General features: G+C 42.4%; 1 protein-coding gene across 4 annotated transcripts in view; it reads left to right on the forward strand.

Moving 5' to 3' along the window:
- Window positions 299-20035, forward strand: part of PLEKHA8 (pleckstrin homology domain containing A8) — a 29253-nt gene continuing 9516 nt past the window's right edge. For all 4 annotated transcript variants that reach the window (XR_002435716.1, XR_002435717.1, XM_021388509.1 and 1 more), the window contains exons 1-12: window positions 299-455; window positions 9112-9228; window positions 9848-10003; window positions 10673-10797; window positions 11436-11594; window positions 12389-12429; window positions 13169-13323; window positions 15326-15485; window positions 15892-15977; window positions 16653-16711; window positions 19041-19171; window positions 19670-19740. Coding sequence is in view for 2 of the 4 variants with exons in the window: in XM_021388509.1 (XP_021244184.1) it covers window positions 416-455; window positions 9112-9228; window positions 9848-10003; window positions 10673-10797; window positions 11436-11594; window positions 12389-12429; window positions 13169-13323; window positions 15326-15485; window positions 15892-15977; window positions 16653-16711; window positions 19041-19171; window positions 19670-19740 (1300 nt within the window). In the remaining 2 variants the exon portion in view is untranslated. The remainder of the gene's footprint in view (window positions 456-9111; window positions 9229-9847; window positions 10004-10672; window positions 10798-11435; window positions 11595-12388; window positions 12430-13168; window positions 13324-15325; window positions 15486-15891; window positions 15978-16652; window positions 16712-19040; window positions 19172-19669; window positions 19741-20035) is intronic.

Genomic DNA, 20035 nt, shown 5'->3' on the forward strand with positions numbered 1-20035 from the left:
TCGCTAAGCGAAGGGGGCGGGCTCTGCGCTCCAGGAAGCGAACGCTAGCGCGCAGAAGAGTCCACACAATAGAGCCGGCTTCTGCCGGCCTCCGATTGGGCAGCGCCGTCACCAAGGGCGCGTTCCTATTGGCTGCGGGAGGCCACCTGCTTAGGGCGTGCTGCGCCCGCTCCCTCCTCCTTTCCCGTGCGGATCAGGCGGAGTTATGATTCTTGGAACCTTTTACGCAACCGTAGTGCTGCGGGGTGGTTCTTTGGGCGCGCCCTGCGCTAGAAGCGTGGCAGCGGGCCGGCACGGCGGCGGGGGCCGGGCCGCGGAGAGCGGGCGGCGCCCCGCTATGGCCCTGGGTGCCGGCAGAAGCGGCGGCGGCGGGGGGCAGCGGCGAGCGGCGTGAGCGCGCCGGGGGCCGGCCGCCATGGAGGGGATGCTGTACAAGTGGACCAACTACCTGAGCGGTGAGTCGCTGGCCCTCGCCACCGGCAGGGCCAGATCCTCTGGGGAGGCGTTGGGTCAGCCGCGCCCTCCTGTTCGGATGCGAGGGCGCTGGCAGTCCCAGTTAAGGCTGAGCCGAGGTGCAGGCGGGTGGTGGGCGTGAGTGAGGCGGCGGGCTCTGCTGCGCTGGGGGGCTCCCGCCGCTCTTCCCCTTCACGCCTTCGGGGCTCTGAAGCAGACACTGAGGCACCAGGCGTGGGTTTCTTCGTTTGTAAATACCCTTAAGTTGTGGTATTTGTGCTGTGGGAGCAGCCGTTCTCGGCTTTCCGTGTTATTTCCAGGGTTATTAATCATTTCTCCATCGTTTTTAAAAAATCAAGTCCTTGGTCCATTTGATCTAAAGTTGTACGTGTTTGTTTTTGCCGGTTTCACGTAGGTGCTGGGGCATATTTTGAACCGTTACGCTTGTTTTCACACCGTGAGATCTGGGGAGCGTGTCCCAGTGCCTCTGCAGGTGACCGAGCGCCTCTGGCACCGCACGGCGCCGGGCTGTGGTGGGGGCAGCAGCGCTGCTCTGCCGCCAGAAATGTTCAAGCTCCGTCAACGCGTTATCTTTTGATAACCACACTGACCTTAGGAGAAAAATCTCCAAAAGAGTTGCAGGGCACTGGCACAGGCTGCCCAGCGGGCTGGTGCAGTCACCGTCGCTGGAGGTGTTCAAGAACCGTGGAAATGTGGCACTGAGGGACATGGTTAGTGGGCACGGTGGGGAAGGGTTGGTGGTTGGACTCGGTGATCTTTGTGGTCTTTTCCAACCTTAATGATTCCATGACTCCCTTTCAACCAAATGACCCTTGTGAAGAAGGATGACGCTGTGCAGACCTCAATCTAAATTAATGCAGAGCGAAGGAATGTGCTTTCCCTGAGTGCACAAGGTTTGCCACCAGCGAAAGCTAGATAAGCTTTTTTTTTCTTCACAGAGAGAAAGTATGTAATAGATGATTAGATTATCTTTCTTATTTCTTGTTTCTGCTAGTCAATATAGTGGCCAAGGTTACCCTGTCTTTTCCTAGGTTGTTTAAGGGCTGTCTGTGTTGTGTTTGAGAATAGTAAATTTGCTGTTCTGCAAGCTAGCAATGTTGCATATGCTTTCTTTAGGCATATAATGAATATTTTCTGCCCTGAGGTCATTGGGTTGTAAGATTATGCGATGATGCAGAAAAAAATACAGTGGTGTATTTTCCCCCGGCCCTGGGGCAGGAAGCTATATCTTTGTTATGACCTACATGTTTACTGACAGCGAGAACGTTTCAGAAGTAGGAAATGAATTGGGTTTACTATGAGCAAAGGTTGGAATGCCCAGATTGCCAACCGAAAGTCAGGTTAACTTGCCTTACTGCTCAAACAAGTTACCTTGTTTCAAAATAAACACATTTGTTTGCTTTATTATAGATTAGGATGATGTGAGTTAGTATTGATTGATTTCTGCTTGGAGATGGGTTTTCCTCTGGTGGTGAGCCTTGATTCATGTTGTGATTTCTACACGTAGGTGCTCCATGCTGCCTCTGAAATCTGAGTGTAGAGAGTTTGGGCTTTAGAATTTAGAGCTGTTTTATACCCCAATACAGTGGTCACCAGACAGTGATTTCTCAGTGTCATTATTACTACTATTTTTTTAAGGTCACGTGAACTTTCACAGAGTCACAGAGGTGTAGAGATTGGGAGGGACCTCTGGAGACCATCCGGTCCAACGCCCCTGCTAAAGCACATTCCCTAGAGCAGCTTTGGATCAGATGCTCTTTTCTATGTCTCATCCTCTCAAGCAGATTAAACCTTAGGAGAACGGGGCCCTTTGCAAGAATCATTGCAAGTATTAAGTGTGGTAGAACTTTTTCACTTGGCAAATACATGATGCATCAGCAAACTCCCAATTACAAATCCTTAAACCCTGGGTATCTTAAATCTTGAAGGCATGTAAGTTAGATAGCCTCAGCCAAGTCTGCAATCAAGGCATGCAATTTGATCTTAAAAATTACTACATTTCATCCTTTGCCAAAACTCTATCTCAGTTCGCGTTGCTTGGCAAAGATTGTGAGGCTTACTGTAGCCAGCAGTCTGAGTGCTAAGAGCATCACCGTGTACCTTCCTTATGCCTCTTTGGTCCATTGTGCCACTGCCTGTGGCCCAGGCAAGCTTAGAGCTCTCTGACATGGACAGTGTCAAAGCAGATTTCTGGCTGCGGTGCTGTAACATGACTGTTCCCAAACAGGGGGGATGCTGATTGCAGAACAGAGGAAAGTAGAGAGCAGAGGCGCATTGCACATGCAGCCTGCTTACTTCTGCTTGGAAGCTGCCTCCCACGTGATCCTTCTGCTGAACTCAAGCTGCAAGTCACACTTCTTGTTAATCACGCTCTCTGATTAATAAAATAAATTTCTTTACTCTTTGGAGATTGCCTTGTAAAAATAAGCTGGAATTTTGATTTCTCACAAGGCTTATAGAACGAGCAAGCTGTTACTATCCAAAGGGAAACCGGGTGGAGTCAAGGAATACCTTCTTTCAATTATGTGTGTAACAGTTTGGCACTTTTGATTGACTTTTCTCCTGAAATTCAATTAAGTTCAGATCTTCAGCATAAGGCACGCTTTACCTGGGTTAACTGGCCCCAGGCAGGACTGCGGCTGACTCTGGAAGGGATGGGATGTATCAGAACTTGGCTTGTGGATCAAAGGCAGCTTAGTCATTAGAAAGAAAACTGCTGACTGCCTCCCCTGATTTGCCTAGCATTCTTTATATATTCAGAGAAGTGGCTTTGATCGGTTTTATTTTTCCTAACCTTTTCCTGGTGTTTAACTATTCCCTTTGCTGAGTAACTCTAACCCTCCCTAATTCGTCTTCCTCGAGGCACCCTCACGTTCATGCCATCGCTGGTGATGCCGCATCGCACCACATACCACAGCTGGCTCCTCTCATCTGCCTTTATGGTTTGTTCACTGTAATTTTATTGTTGCACTCTGAATTCTTTTGAGTTTCTTCCAAGATGCCAAGAGCCACCACCAAGCAGTAGATTTCAGGCTTCGTAAAGCTTGAAGCTACTCTTGTCTGTAATGATTCAGACTTCCCTAAGCAACTTGAGGGAAAAACTTTAAAAAACTAATGCTTTTTCACATTTCTATAGCTATGGATATGTAGATCTGTGGATATTTGGATGCCAATGTTTAGAAGGAGTCTTTGATTTGAAAGTTTAAGAAATCTGACCTTTCAGGATGGGGGATACATACATGTCTATTCGAAACGAAGCTCTGAAAAATAAAGTCCTCTGTTTCTAGAGATGGAGGAAGTAATTGAAAACTGCACATTAAGTAAACATTTGGTTCCAAAAAGCTTTTGTTTATCATTTTTCTGCTTTTTTTGGCTCTGGTTATAGTTCAGCTTCTGACTGCATAAAATGAGAAGGGCAATGGTCCAACCAGTGTTACTGACTGGCTGCTGTCAGACTGGGTGTTGGCCTTTGCATTTTGTGTAATTGTTTGTGTGATTTGACCTTTCCTATCCATTCTCCTCAAGCACACCTCCTTCAACCCCCTGCTTTTTCTTCACGCAGCAGTCTGGCTTCTGTCATACCTTTTTGGAAACGAGCGTCGTGCTTTGCAGCAGAGAAGTTTGATGAGGCTGCAGGAAAGGCTGGCAGTGTCCCCTCTCTCCTCTGTTAGGTGAGGGAGCTGCAGAGCAGCGCAGCACTTCCCACCAGGTATGCTGCAGTACCGGTGCCTCTTCATTCTGCCCTTCTGCACGGAAATAAGTGATTGCAGGGAACAGAAGCAGAAGGTGGGGCAGAATGATGGTAGAGATTGTCTTGTGTGTTTTGGTAAAGTCGTGTTGACTGTGGTTAGCAGGTTAACCGCAGCACAGGTCACAGACAGAAGCTGGGGAAGTGCAAACAGAGGAGGGAAATCCCTAGGAGCTTTTAATAGGCAAATGTTTTGTTGCTTAGAATGACTTAAATTAGCGTGTCTTAGCAGTGAGCAGACTTGCTGCACTTTTGCCTCCATCACTCTCAGTAATTACTCCTCTGCCCTTTGTCCTTTCACCATCCCTTTTAAAAATGCCTGGTTACTGGCATAGTGCTCTCCATTCCTCATAAGGGTAGCTGGCCATGGCCATAGAACTCATTTGCAAATATGCATACAGTTGCTTTTCGTGCTGCAAGTTCTGTGCTAACAGTTACGTTTGGAATGGAACTGGATTTTGTGAAACTTCTGGGAGAAAAAACATTTGGGAGAGGATCGCTGTGTTTAAGCCAGTTCTAGCTGTGGCATGCTTCACTTGAACCTCTTTTTTTCCTCAAAAGAGTGATGAATTTGTTATAAAAAGTGATACAATGGTTCAAGTGCTATATCTGTCAATTTCAAGACTTTTAGAGGCTCTTGTTACTGCTACCTTTTGTAACCACGCAGATCCTCAGGAGTAAAGTTGTGGTGCAGGCATTCCTGGCAGCGGCTCTCTAGGTGAGAGGATTACAGCTCAGAGATGTTTGAATCGTGACCCATTCATCTGCATTTCTGCTGTCCCCCATGGGTGGATTTTTATCCTGACAAACTGTTTAACTACAGAGGTAAGGTTGCAAAATGCATTCCGGTGCCTCAGGTTGCACATTCACAAAATCCTTTTGTAGCCTTAGAATGCTGTTTGGAAAGAGCAGGCAGCAGTTCTGGGTGCACGTTACTTCTGTCAGGATAACCCATTACTTGTGTTGCTTCTGCAGGGGAAAGGGGAAAGTTTCAAGCATTGTCTGTGCAAAATACCCTTCCTTGAAATGCTATTCCTGAGTGACAGCATTAAATGTGTGGCCATAAGAACTGAACTCAGTCTCATAAGAGGTAAAAGCAATCGATTCTTAAGAACAGAACTGTAAGACTTATTGTACATGTTCCTAATATTTGAGATTGCAAGCAAGTTGGGGTTTTGAAAACTGTTTTTGTCATTTGCAGTATGAAGATTTTTATTGCCTTTCTTTGACTGGGAAATCCTTCAGATATTAGTGTGTAGAAATCAACAGTGTTACTTGTGGGCTGGCATGGAGTATTTGTGTTGTGCAGCTGAGGAAGTGCAGGGAGTTCAGTGCAGAAGGAAGTTTATCAGCACAGCCTGGGACAGCTCAGCAAGGTGACAGGCACCTGGAAATAAGATCTCTTGACTCAGTCCTGTGTTCTGACTGTTGGAGACACATCCTCTAACTGGAAAACCTAATTTTCTTCATCATTATAAGGCAGGCGTTTTATAAGTAACAGTTACATGATGAGAAGATGGTGTATTCTGGACAATAGCTGCTACCAGGGGCAGTCTGGGCTTTAGCAAAGACCCAAACTTTGTATTACATTCGTAGACTTGTAATAGCACTGCCAACTGGGGAAGGACCTATAACAGCTTTTCACTTGAGTTTTGCAAGCTAGCAGCACTGCCTTGGGCTTGCTTGAGCTTCGGCAGCAGCTCTCATCAGGCTATCAGTCTTGGACACGACGCCAGGCAGAAGCTGTCATCCTTGGGTGCTGAGAGATAAAATTGTGGGTGGAGGTATGTTGTACATTGCTTACCCTACCCAGGATGGGATGAAGAGATGGATGTTGCTTGCATTTGCTCTGAGATGTCTCTCGTGACTTTGCAAAGAACAAGTGCTGTGGGCTGCCACAAAGTCACGTTGCTGGCCTGGGATATTAGCAGTGAGGATGTGATGTAGGCTCCTATGAGGTGGATATTGTTGTAATCTGGAAGGTTCGTAGTTATCTCCTATCCCCACTTAAAATCTGAATTCAGGTTCAAAAAATCCAAAGATTATTTATTGTATATGTTTTTCTGAAGACGTATGTTGAAGCTCAAGAAATTAGTAAGCATAAAGTATTAGAAAATTCTTCTGGAAAGCAAGTAGTAACAAAAACCTGTGTGTCTTGCTTTTGTGCCTTTTAGAAATGCAACTGGAACTGGCATCTCTTAATTGCAGCTTGTTTTCCGGGTCATCAGTTTGACTTCCTGAGTATGTAATTCTCCCAGATGGTTTGGCTTTGTGGATGTCTGACATGATCTACATGTCTTCTAATGTGGGGTTTTGTTTTTTGTTTGTTTTTTGTTTGTTTTGTTTCTTCAGGCTTGGCAATTCGGAACCAGAGCTTTCCAGAGCCTGACTTGTGTGACATTAAAGTTTGAATTATGTCCAAATTTTGGCTATGTTACCAGGAAATGTCAAGTTTGGTCAGCGATAGCCACATCCAGACTTCCTGAAGTGTAGTGATGGAAGTAGGCCGATCTCTCAGACTGGGGAAACTGCTTAAATATTTGTTTCTGTAGTTGACAATATTTGGTCTTCTGGGCTCTGCAGGCACTAACTTTAAGTTTCACACAGAAGTGTGGTATGTATTAGGACCATAACCACTGTCTGTTGGGTTTTTATTGTTGATGGCCCTGCGCCTCTAAGACAAGCTGTGGAAGCAGGAGCTGTATTTTGTCCTGCCTGTACACCAGCACTATGAATGGGCTCAGTAAATTCTGCAGTTGTGTTCGTGCTCTCACCAGAGGTTTGGCTTTAACTTTCTGTCTCAGATGAAGCCTGAATTCCAGAAATTGCAGCATTCCTACTAGAGTTTATGGGTAGAGAACAAAACTGAATAAAGCCAAGATTTGTGCTCACGGAATTATCATCTTGCTGCTTGGCTGCTTTTTCTTTCTTCGTTGTTTTCTTTCTCTGCTCTTTGCTTGTCTGTGAATGTGAAGCGCCTGTAATTGAAGATAGTATCCCTGTTGCACTGTCCGGGATTTGTCAGCCACACTCTATTTTTAGCTGGTTGTTTAGGGTAACCTTCCGGTGGCATTGAGAGCCAGGTGGTTAGTGCATCTTCTGACAGAATCCTGCTGTGATTAGGGTTTTTTTTATTGTTTACTTTTACCAAAATGCCTTTTTATTTGAGTAATGATTGCGTTCAGAAAATATATGCTGCTCAAGTTAACAGTTGTCTATCTTTGTACTTTTACTGCCTTCTTAATAAAGAAGAGTTAGGTTCTGCAAAGGAAGATAGATAACTACTGATAGTGCAGATAACCCCCAAACAAACAAAAACCTCAACAAAATATATTGACTCATGACATTTTTAACCAGTGTCTGAAATGACAGGGGCAGAGTGCTTTGCATGTTGGCTAATTGATAGCTTAGCCTTTGATTGATGAGATGCAATTTAGGAGAGCATCAGCTGCAATTGTAGGCTGCGCGAGCAAAGCTGAAATAGTTCGCGTGCACCAGCAGGATCTCCAGACTGAATTAGAGGCTTGTATTGACTATGACACTGTGTTATTTAAAGGATTGGATCTGTGCCACCGAGTGTCTGAAGCAATGAACTGCTTCTCTCTGCTGAACAATCACCTCCTTTTTGTGAGCTCCTCCGTACAAATAATGATTTTAGGGTACTTTCTTTATTTTGGTGGCAAGACCAATAAACCAACCTTGTTGTTTTCTTTCTTTTTTCTTCTAGAAGTTTCAATCCTTGTAATTTTTACCATTCAAACAAAATAAAGAACTTTTGAGAGTGTTTCGGCATTTACGTCACTTTCATATTCTTCTAGAAAAGAGCAGAGGAGCTCTAGAAGAGCATGAAGACAGCTCTACATTCAATTTGTTTTCTCATTTTCCCAAAGGTTCAGTAATCTATAGACCAGGCTGTCCTTCATGCCATGCTACTGTTTATAAACAAACCAAAACCCATCTCCTACTATTTGCCTGGGGCTTTAGGGCTTTCTAAGGGTGGCCCTGGTCAGAGAAGCTTGTTGCAGCTCAGGAATGAAAGCTGATTTCCTCCAGTGACGTTGCCGTCTTACTTCTTCTTAGGTTAATGAGCTTTTAGTTTTTAATTAGAAATAAATGGTGGCTACTGGTTTATGGTTTTCATGCTGGAGAAGTACTTCCAAAAGAAGGAAACAAAAGGAATAATTTAGTTCTGAAGCTGGGCAGCAGGGTGGGCAAAAGCAGTGCTCAAAACTATTTGTTTTGGTCTAGCCTGATGTTTTCATTATTCTCTTGGAATGGATCCAGAAGTGCAAGTTATTAATTACAGACTGCTTTTTATAGGGACAGTATGGGAGTTTCAAGAGCTATTGAGAGCTACTTTGTTAAAAGACAACTTTCAGAAATCAGTGTATCCCCCCTCTTTCCCTTGATTTAAGATCTTCTTGCCCTTTGTTTCTGAAGGTAGTTGGGCTGGGCCTTTCTGAAGGGAGGAAGACATGTAAGGCAAGACAGCTGTGGTGACTTCTGGAGAGAATGAAGGGGTGGATTGAGGAGCAGTGGATGGAACTGAGAGATGGTGGTCAGTAAAGGTGCTTTGAGGAGAGAAAGAGTCCGTGATACCATGCTAGTGTAACTACTGAAAATAACATATGGCATCTCAGGAACATATCTCCGGAGTGTAGCTGAAAGCCTTCAAGTCCAACTACCTGCAGGAAGGACATGTAATTGCTGGCAAGCAATGGTCGTAGTGTACAACATCCAGACCTGTCGCAATCCTACCTGCTTGAGCAATTTATTTTTCCTGGGGGAACTGAGAATCTTTGGGGCTTTATTTGCAGCAAGTTTTGAATTAGAGAGGTGGTGGAACTGCAGGGGGTCCAGTAACTGAGAAATGCAGTTTTGTCTTTTAGGCTGGCAGCCTCGTTGGTTTCTTCTCTGTGGTGGTATCTTGTCCTACTATGATTCTCAGGAAGATGCCTGGAAGGGTTGCAAGGGAAGCATACAAATGGCTGTGTGTGAAATTCAAGGTAAGTCAGATGCAGTGACGCAAGGTTTGTTTTGCACCAGGTTAGGCTAATAAGCATATATTGCATTTTAGATGAGATTTCAGGTCACGAGAGCTATTTGGGCTCTTATCTTGATGTTATGTATTTCTAGTAACTCAGTAACTTGATTTATTTACAAGTTTTTATTCTGTAGTATTTTGAAAATGTTTCAAGAGCTTCAAGTCTCTAATACAGTGGACATTCTACATGGAGGTGTGTCACTGTTTTTTCATGAGCCACGGTGGAAGAACACAAAGCTTCAAGTGACTCTTCCTGTGCACAAAGTGCTGAAACTAGAAATATGGGTAATAAACTGTGATACTGCTCACTCAGATTGGTTTACTTGCCGCACCTTGAGGTGTGGCTCCCAAATGTTACTGTACTGAACTCAAAGCTAACTTTCATAGCCTTTTGTCCCACAGCTGTACACGTGTCCTGTCTATTCACTTGCTCAGAAGAGAAGTAACAAAGTGGGGAAGTTTTGAGGCTATAGATTCCTACTCTTCCATCAGGGTTTGACCTGCCACCTAGCGTATCTGTTAGGATATTCAGTTGGCTGGGAAGGGAGGAGGAGCTGGCCTGAAATCTGTGTTGCTTCCAGTTCATCCTGCAGATAACACACGAATGGACCTGATCATCCCAGGGGAACAATACTTCTATCTGAAAGCAAGAAATGCAGTTGAGAGGCAAAAGTGGCTGGTTGCGCTAGGAACTGCCAAAGCCTGTCTGACAGACAGCAGAACACAAAAGGAAAAAGGCAAGAAATCCCTTTTGCTCACACATATGTTTGCTTTTTATTTCCCCATTCCCTAGTAGATGAGAAACAAAGATGACAAAATCAATACTTGATCTGTGTGTCTAACCTGTGCTTCACGCCTTTGGTGCTGATAAACACCAAGATGTGGGAGCAATAGATAGCTATGTCAGGCATTAGCTCCCACTGCAGGGATTTGAACACTTTTCCTTAAAACATGCTATGTATAAATATTTTGAAAACTGTGTGCTGATGGGTTCTGTGAGTAAAGAACAGTACAAGAAATGCCATTAATAGAAGACAAAATATCTTTATATTATATAATAATAATTATATTTATATCTTTAAAACAAACAAAAATACCTTATGTAGAGATTTTGTCTTATTTAAAAGGTCCATTGAGGTCAAATGTTGTTTGCTTGTTTTTTCTGTGCTGTAAGCCTAGGAACGTGCTGATCCTGCCTATGGCAGCAAATAGTGAAATGCTTTTACCTGTCACAAGTGTAATTTTTGGCCAATCCGGCTCATCTTTTTGAATTTATAGAAAATGTTTTAAAACATGGTAGTATTCATTGAATTAGATTGGATAATAATGTCTCAGCAGCTTTACAAAATCACATACTGCAAGATGGATGCACTGAATTCAACATTACTTTTTATTTTTCATTTTAGAGTTCACTGAAAGCACAGAAGCTTTGAAGACTAAAATGTCTGAACTTAGACTGTACTGTAACCTTCTTGTTCAGCAAGTGCATAAAACTAAGGAAGCCAGCATTTCTGCTGTATCAGAACCAGAGGTACAGCTCTATTTTTGGTGTAGACCCCTTCTATAAAGACTTTAGCTTTCTGAACTCTTCTGGATAGCCAGTGCAGCATTTGTTCACTCCTACTGTTGCACTGTCTTTCTGCTGAGGACCTGTGGGAAATTGCATACCCGCACAACAGTTCTTGTTCAAATGAAGTAACACTTTATTGTTGTTGGCAATGTATTACTTCATTCTGTGTGTTTTTTCAGTTGCAGTAATTTTTTGTTTGTTTGTTTGTGGGATTTTTGAAGTTATCTTCAGATTATTCTGTCTCATTTGTTTATTTCATTTCCCTTGTCAGTGATGCTAGTGGAGTACTGCTACTGAATACATCAAGGCTTGCATTTAATATCCTTTTAACATCAGAGATGAGTAACGTAAAAGGCATAGCCCTTAAAATACAAGTCTACTCTGCTTGTTGTAGAGACAGACTGATGAAAGTGGCAATGCTATAAAGGGGCATAGGCCCAGTAATATGGGATGCCAGTTCTCTCAGCAGCTGACACTTTTCATTTGAATTCATGTCAAACAACAGTCACTACTGTAGCAGTTACGGGCTTTGTAGATGTTAGTTGCTCCAAGCTGATCTTTTGGTATGTCTGTGTGTTCTAATTGGTTTATTTCTACAGAGTGGGATTGACATGGGAGCCCTGTTGAAATCAACCTGTGACACCTTCCTGAAGACTCTTGAGGAATGTATGCAGATTGCAAATACTGCCTTTACTTCTGAGTTATTACATCAGACCCCTCCTGGATCGCCACATTTAGCAGTTCTCAGAACTAACAAGGTAAGGACCAGTACCCTTTTCTGTCAGTCTTGGTGTGGAAGGTGCCATTTTTTAAAGTAGCAGTTGTGGAAGCAGATAATTAATTTTATTTTTTTTGTGGCTGATCTCTTAACTTTTAATGATGGGTGAAAGCTGTTAACCATTAACTTCCAGGGCCTGATCCAGCTGCAGACAGTGGTGTTTAAGATATCCTGGCTATATGGCCAGGATGGTCCATCGTGGGAGCTCACAGCAATTAATACTCCTACGTTACTGCAGCATCACATCTATCTCAATGTGCCAGCAGAGGCTGATGACCTTATCTTTTTAATGACTTTCCTGAATCTTGAATCCACAACTACAAATGTAAAATTGGAGCACCTCTGACAGACAGGAGGTTAAGGCATGTGTAGGAATGTAGATGCTTCACTGCACCTAGGAAGTGAGTTCACTTTGCTGTAGCTGCTGTCTGGCTTCGTGTTTCTTAACCTAGTTTTTCAGATATTTTTTAAGTAAAGAAAATGTCATTGCAAGGAAAACACTTTGTCCTAGTTTTGTACATATGCTGTATGGCATCTCACTTGGCACTTGCTAGGGAACTAGCTTCTGAAAGAAGTAACCTTTTTTTTTTTTTTCCTTCTTTCCAACATAATAATGTTGTCATGTTTTTTGTATTTCTCTGTATATTGCTTTTGGGTCTATGCCTAGCATTTCTGCTGGCTGCAGTTTGGATTTGTTACAGCGCAGAGTTCAAGAAACACGATACAGTCTTATAATAAAGAGTGTCTCCCCACCCACCCCCTCTTATCTTACAGGTAAAACACTCGCTCTTGTCCAGTCACACCTCAACAGAAAGGTATTATAAATCTTTACTGTAAATCTTTTTCCGATCTGTTTTTGATAGTGTCTATTCTTTCCATATTTTTACTCTGATATTACCAGTAGTGAGTACAGGTAGAATTATATTGCTCTGAGCTGTATACTTGGAAACAGATGCAACAAGGAGTTGGCTCATCCCACTTCATGTCTTTTCTTTCTCAGCCTTTTCCCTTTTATTTTTCTCCTTCTCAGCCATCCACTGCTTGAATTCCTGGCCAGTCACCAGCCATCTCTTTCCACTTCAGTACTCTTCCTACATCTTAGGTTCCACTCCATAACCTCATAAAATCACTGATGGAGAGCAAGCTATTTTATTTATGGCAAGAAATATTATGAAATGACAAGTGTCTTTAAATATTATATGTATAGTATTTAAAAGCACTAACACATGAATGTTTTTTAGTTACAATACCTACCTTTGATTTCCATTTTTTGTAGTCAGTTGAGCTTTTCTGATTGCGTCTCTTTTTAATAAAGATCATTGCCAGTATATTTGGTATTCTGAAAACTGAGGTTGTTAATATATATCCTACTTGCTGTGGACAACCGGCCTGGTTCCTTTTATTACTGTAGAGAAGTTATTTTTCTCAGAGCAGCCTGTGACAGCATGTAATTTCTGGCCACTGTTTTTCCCGTATTGTTATTTGTGTGTTTTCACAGGAAGAAGCTTACAAAGCACTGTTTCATACTAACCATTATTCCTTCACTTCCTTCAGGCAGATGGAATTGAATCCCTGTGAAAATGGCTCTGTAAAAGCAGAAATTAACAAGCAAGAGCAAACCCTTATAAAAAGTCTATCATGTTTAAACTTGGAAACAAATGAGGGGAGCAGTGATGTTTCTGTTGAGGATCATATAGAAGATTTGGCAGGTAAGTATGTGTACAGTCTTTTATCCAGCATCATCATTCTTTAAGTGGAGGGCGGTGTAGGCTGCCTGTGAGAGTGCTGCTGATGCTTTGCTTCCCAGGAGAGGGACTGTCAGTGTAGTTTAGTCTGATACCTGCCTGTTGTCAAGTCTTCTCAGCATAGTTCCTTCCCTCATTGATAGTTATCTTAGGACTGAATGGTGAAGAAATAAAAAGTTCTTTTTTGGGCAGGTGCAGGCTCCTCTAGATGCTGATTGACATTCACACCGATATGTTCTGGCAGAGCTTGGGCATTTCTTGATCTGTGGACAAACATTTAATTCCCAGAGGCTCTCTGCTGGGAAAATCAGCACCTCTGCTAGTATATAGGGTTGCACTGTCAGAAAGAAGCATTGAAGTTGTATGTGCCTATGTCAGAGTGGTTGACCTTGTAGTTGCTAATGTTTGCTCTGACAAATATTTATGGAAAACTAAACCTTTTTTCCTTCCAGTGGAGTATATTAGAAAGCACCTCTTACACTGCCTGGTCTGACAAGAGGTATCTGCCCCCAGTATTTTTCTCATCTGCCCTGAAATCAAGCCTATTAAAATCTTCTCTGTGGATTTGATTTCTCTATGCATTTGAAGTACTGTAACGTGTCTTCATCTCAGAGCTTTTGCTCTTTTTGTCAGTTAGGGTTTACTATTTGAATTAGATATTTCAGAAGACCCCGGTCTTTATGCATGGTACTCCTGTGAAGTCACTGTGGACATGAGCTATTTCTTTACTCTCTGACTCCTGTGTCTTTTTGCAGGACAGATCGGTAGCATCCTTAAAACTCTAGTTCCTTACCAGAGTTGGTTTGCTTGGAAATGAGGCACAGACAGTGATGTCTGAGGCCATTTTTCTCTTTTTTTTTTTTTTTTTGCCCTGGGGGACATGTCTGAAGTCTCATTGCTGTTGCTGTTACCAGATGTGAATAGTTCTTTTCACCCAGCACGCATTCCAGGCTTATTTAGTGGTTCTGCAAATGATTGGGATTGCTGCAAACTTGCTTTGAGGCTGTCTTCAGAGGAAGAGAGTTTGTTGCAACTGAATCTCTTCTGCCAGAAGTTCAATTTCACTTCAGGTCTATAAATCTCCACTGGCATTTGAAAGTATTCCTTTCCTGGAGAGACGAGTTCCCTGAGAAATTCTGGATCTTTGTGGCAGTGTGGATATGCTTATTGGATGGTGAGGCAGTAGGATATGCTTTGGCCCATGGCCTGTACACTGCAGATGCTGTGAATGTACATTTTTGCTTCTCAGATTGTTACCTGCAGTTTTCTATGTGGTCAGAAGGTCTTGCTGTGCATGGGTGTGACCTTTTTTGGGGTATATAAGACTTAGATAAGTTTTCCTTTGAAGTGCTTGTGTAGTCCTACATATGAAAGAGATGCACTTGACCCTAAAGAAGAAATAAAATAAACCACAGTGGGGAAAAAGACAACAGGATCTTCTGGGAAACTTTAAGAATAATATTTCAGATCATGAGAATGTAGCAACCTTTAATATCATAGCAGTACCTACCTAAGCAGGCAGTTTACTTACTTACCAGGAAAAGCAAACAAGTCAGCTTCTGAAAATGGGCAGTGCTACTTACCAGTACTGGGGAAGCTATAGCTGGGTGAGAACTACTTTCCTTCAAATAGATGAGTCTGTACTGGCCCGCATATAATCGCTTCTTCAAAGCTCTTCTCTAATGAGGCTGTCTTTGCTGAGAATGCATGAGTTTGCTGACATTGCAGCCTGGTGCTTGGTTTGACTGATTTAAAACAGTGGGGAGGGGACTAGTCTGAGTGTTGACTTAGCAGCTGAGAGCAGAAGTGTGGTATCATGGCGCTGGCAGGGAAAATTTACATGATCCAGATATCCTAATGCCTTCCCTCAAATAGAACACATCTTGAGGAACAGTAGCAATAGGATGGGTATTTGGCTGTTTTCTTTTTCTATTTATGTTATTCTTTTGTTTCCTTTGAATGTAAGGCATTAAAGAAGATGGAGAGAACAAGCTGCAAGCTGTAGAAAACCTTGATGCCCACAGGTTGCTGCAGTCAGAAACAAATTCTTTAAGTGGATTGACTCTGTGTGAGGAAGATGAAAATGAAAATGGGTTTCCTACTTTCTTCAGTGTCATGAGCAATAGGTAGTACCTGTTGCAGATTTAAATCACAAGGATAATTAAACTTTTTAAGCCTTTAATTGACTCATTTTCAAGTCTGTTCTGTCTGCAAAGCTGTATTTGCTGAAATAATATGTAACAAGAATGCATACAGCACAGACATGGATGAAGATGTCCTTTGTAAAACCAGTTGTACAGATTGGAGTGGGAGGGTTTTTCTCTTGTTTGTAGTTACATGCTTCACATGCCACTAGATGGGTATTTTCTGCAGCCGTTAAATGATTAAAACAAAGGCTATGTTGGTGGTTTAATACATACAAATTTAATTTCTGTTCAAATTAAGCAAACATGAAACGTAGTTCTGGTTTTTAGTAGTTGCAGAAAAGGCATTGTTAAAGTAACAATCTTTCCTGCTTGTCCTGGACACCAGGTTCAGTGATATTGAACTTCAGGAGGAAGAGGGCATACCAACAGAAGAGTTTCTGGAGTCATGTTATGCAATTGTGCCCGTTCTGGGTAAGCTGCTTCTTTTCATGCTGTGGTGCCTCTGAGTCCTTTTATCTGCCACCAGCTGGGAGAAAAGGTGGAACAGTTGTTTTGGCAAATTTTTTACTTCTGTGAATTAAGGTAATATAAGTAATTCCTACTAAGAGAACTAATGTGACTGGTGCTAGATGTTTCTCATTCCTGCTCTTTATAGGGGATCCTCTCTCATTTAGATAGGACCTGTGTATAAGCTGTCTGGAAATCTGTGGGTATGTCTGGAACAGTAATTTTTTTCCCCTCAAAAGAGCAGCATGTAATTCCTTATGCATCCAGTACAGCTGTCTGTACACTATCAGCTACAGTATCTATTGTCGCTCTTTGATTCTCCTCCCATGCCCCAAATACTTCTGTTTCCAGCTGGTGCAGTCCTTCACCTCCTTTGCCCCTGAATCTAACAGTGGGTATGAGTCCTTGTGAGTGTGCATCCTCCTGAGGACTTAGCATTTGAAAGTATGTGTATTTTAACACTTATACCAGCCAGTATAGATTTGTTCTAACCCAAAGAAAGACTTAAGTTTATGTTGTTCCTCTAGTTTCTCCTGCTTTTTAGAGGGATTGTTAAGACAGTAAATAAAATTGTTACTAGGACATGAAGACTGAAAAGAGACGTAATTTTAAAGTATGTGCCCTTTTTTTTTTCTCTAGACAAGTTGGGACCAACTGTTTTTGCTCCTGTTAAAATGGATTTTGTAGGTAACATCAAGGTAACTGTTAATTTTTAACACTGCATTTTTAAACAAAATATCTATCTTAGCTACCAGACCCCAAGAATTTTTGTCATAGCAGTCAATGCTGGAAGGCTTTATAGCATTTGAAAATTCTGCTATCTGCCAGATCAGAACACTGAAACGTTCCTAATTCTGTCCTTACAGTACATGCTGTATTTAGTAAATCCAACTGTTGTGCACGACCAAACATAGAAAATATTCCAAACTTGGAAAATACCTGACTGCAAAGTAAAAAGTCTGTTGCATAATGTATATGACTTTGATTCTGAGCTGAAAGGATTTTAAGTCATAATGTGGTGGTATCAATATTAACTTTAGACTGCAGGACAAACAGGAAAGAAACACCTTTCCTCAGCCAAGAAGGAGGAAATGTGCTCATTAAGAACCAGCTTCTCAGGAGCTGCGAATCGGGAACGAATGCTTCAGCTTAGCTTCTCCTGAAAGTTCTTCCAGCTCTAAGTCTGAAAAGCTTTGCTTCTTGTGAGATAAGATGTATTCACAGAGACTCTTCCTAGCCTTTCTTTCAAGGATTAAAAAAAAAAAAAAAAGAAAAGCAAAACAAATCTCCTTGGTGTACAATAACAAATCACTGGAAGAATGCTGTTTAAAAGAGAAAATGCAGATCCTTGACCGAGCCACTTGCTTTTGTTTGCATTGTGTGGTGGGCTCACAGTAGGAGCCAAGTCCTGGTGCAGGTAGAGCCAGGCAGTGCTGTGGTGCAAGGCTGATCCAGCTCATCTGTGATCCCTCTTGAGCTGCAGGCCCCTCTTGAGCAGCCAGGTGTGTATGGGGCTGTGCGCAGCCATGAGGTGTGGCAGCTGAGGCACGGACTCCTTTGCTAGTGCAGGATGAAGACCGTTGTTGTATGTTCTTACAACTTTTTACATCTGTGCAACAACCCCTTGGTCATGTGTAGGAGCCAGGCCCCTCATACGTGCTTACATCTGGTGCAAGTAGCTGCAGACGAGCTGTAGTAGAGTTTGTTTACTCATCCCGAGGTCTTTTTGTTCATCAAAATGAGAATGTCTTTGTTTTCCCACATCTCCCCCTTCTTTATTAGTTTGAACAACAAGCACTTGGTTGATCTCCTTATTAATCATGGCTCTAAGGCACGATATAATACAAGGAATACATACCAGCAAGCATGCGAAAACCTAAAGACACATTCACTGTTATCTAAAACCTATCGATGTTTTCTCCAGAAAATGTTATCAGTGATGGCACGCATGTTATCTAGAGGAATAGTATTAACTCAAACAGCAGTCTCAGTAAACTGAAAACATGTCTTACTGCGACTAAACTCCCACACTAGAAAAATAGCATAGAGCCAACACATTCCTAGCACTCCCAAATTCAAACAAAATATAATGGGTTAACAGCAGCAGCCCCCTCTACAGGAAGAGCGGTGGGTTCTATCGGCGCAGTGGATTCCGCGTGTTTTTTTAGCGACTCAAAAACCGATCTCCAGGGCCCCAAAAGTTCTTCAGCCACAGGGGCAGAGCATGGAGCTGCATCCCACAGCCTCATTCCCATCTAATCCCTCTACCTTATGACAGATCCACACCAAAAGTCGCCTTAAATCGAAGCCTTCCACTTTAGCGTGGTGCTTCTGCAAAATCGCTTCCATTATTTTGCAAACCGCCTCCTCTTCCTTTGTTACGTTTGATCCCATTGTTCCCCGTTGCTCACCTCCGTCCTGCAGAAGTGATTGTGGCTTTGTGCCTGATTCCTGCTTCCTTTCAACAGTCTTGGTTGCCACCAGTCAGCCGACTAAGCTGCCCCAAGTCCCTGATACAGGGCGCCCTTGCTAGTGCAGGACAAAGACCTTTATTGTACATGCTCACAACCTTTTATACCCGCGCAACAACCCCTTGGTCACCTGTACAAGCCAGGAGCCTCCTATGTGTTTATATCTGGCAGCAAGTAGCTGCCGAGTTTGTTTACTCATCCCAAGGTCTTTTGTTCATCAAAGTGAGAATGTCTTTGTTTTCCCACAGTGGGGAATTTGTGACATAAGCCTGCCAGCTGCTTGATGCATAGAATTACAGAATCACCGAGGTTGGAAAAGACCTCTAAGATCATCCAGTCCAACCACCCACCTATGGCCAATATTTCCCACTGAACCATCTCCCTCAGTACAACATGTAAATGACACATAATGAGCCTAAGAGGATGGAACTGACTGTGGGGGGGATCTGTAATATCTCTTTGCAAGTAAGAATTATGATAAATAGGTGGCATGCGTGGGACAGGGTGCTGTTTGATCTTAAAAACATAAAGCTTTGTTTCTTGTTTTTTTCTCCAGAAAATAAACCAGAAATTTATAACCAACAAAGAAGAGTTTGATACCCTGCAGAAGATAGTTCTCCATGAAGTCAATGCAGGTGTAGCACAAGTTAGAAACTCTGCTACAGAGGCACTCCTATGGCTGAAAAGGTAACAGCTTCATATCTGTTTCAACTCTGAACAATCAAATTGCAACAAAGGGCCAGCACAAGGGTATGTACATGAAACAAACTAGTTGTGTCACTGCAACTATACCAAAAGATCTGAATAATAATCACAGACAGCCTTTTTTCTATATAAAAAAACAGAACAAGTTACAGGGAATGACTGTTCCTGCTGAGCCAGTTCATCAGGCAGATGATTTCAGACTTCAGCACAAAGGTTTTAGCGAAGTGGTTTTTTCCTTAGGCTGGAAGAGAGGCTGGAGGACATGGCTGCATTACTTTGTTCAGATTGAAAATGGTTCTGTAATTCTGAGTTTTATAAGCAGTGGGTGTTGAGTTGGCTCCAGAATATCCCTCTGATACATAGAAATGAGAAGCTGACTGTATATTGATGTTACAAAACCTCCAAAACTGAATTGCAAGCTGTGGAGCCTACTTTGTTATAAACGTGATTTCTCTTTGTTTTGTGGGTTCATCCTGACAGAGGCTTAAAGTTCTTGAAAGGGTTTTTGACAGAAGTGAAGAATGGAGAAAAGAATATCCAGACAGCTCTGAGTAAGTACCAGTTGCTTTATTCTTCATGTGCTTCTGAATTTACATACTTAGCTGTTTTCCTTCTTGTTTTGAACATGTCTTCTTTTCTTCAGTGATTAATAATACAAATAATCTCCAAGACGCAACTTTTTCTGTAAATTTCTGTTTTTTGAAAATGACAATCATCAAGCAGATTGCTAAATAACTGGTCAATCTTGGTTTAATGCCAGATAAATATTCACTTAATTGGCATACTTTTGGCAGGGGAGATAAACATATCTTAGGAGAAAAGTGCTTTGTCTCAATCAATTTTCTC

This window comes from Numida meleagris, chromosome 2 (assembly GCF_002078875.1).
Source record: "Numida meleagris isolate 19003 breed g44 Domestic line chromosome 2, NumMel1.0, whole genome shotgun sequence".
Classification (NCBI taxonomy): Eukaryota; Metazoa; Chordata; class Aves; order Galliformes; family Numididae; genus Numida; species Numida meleagris.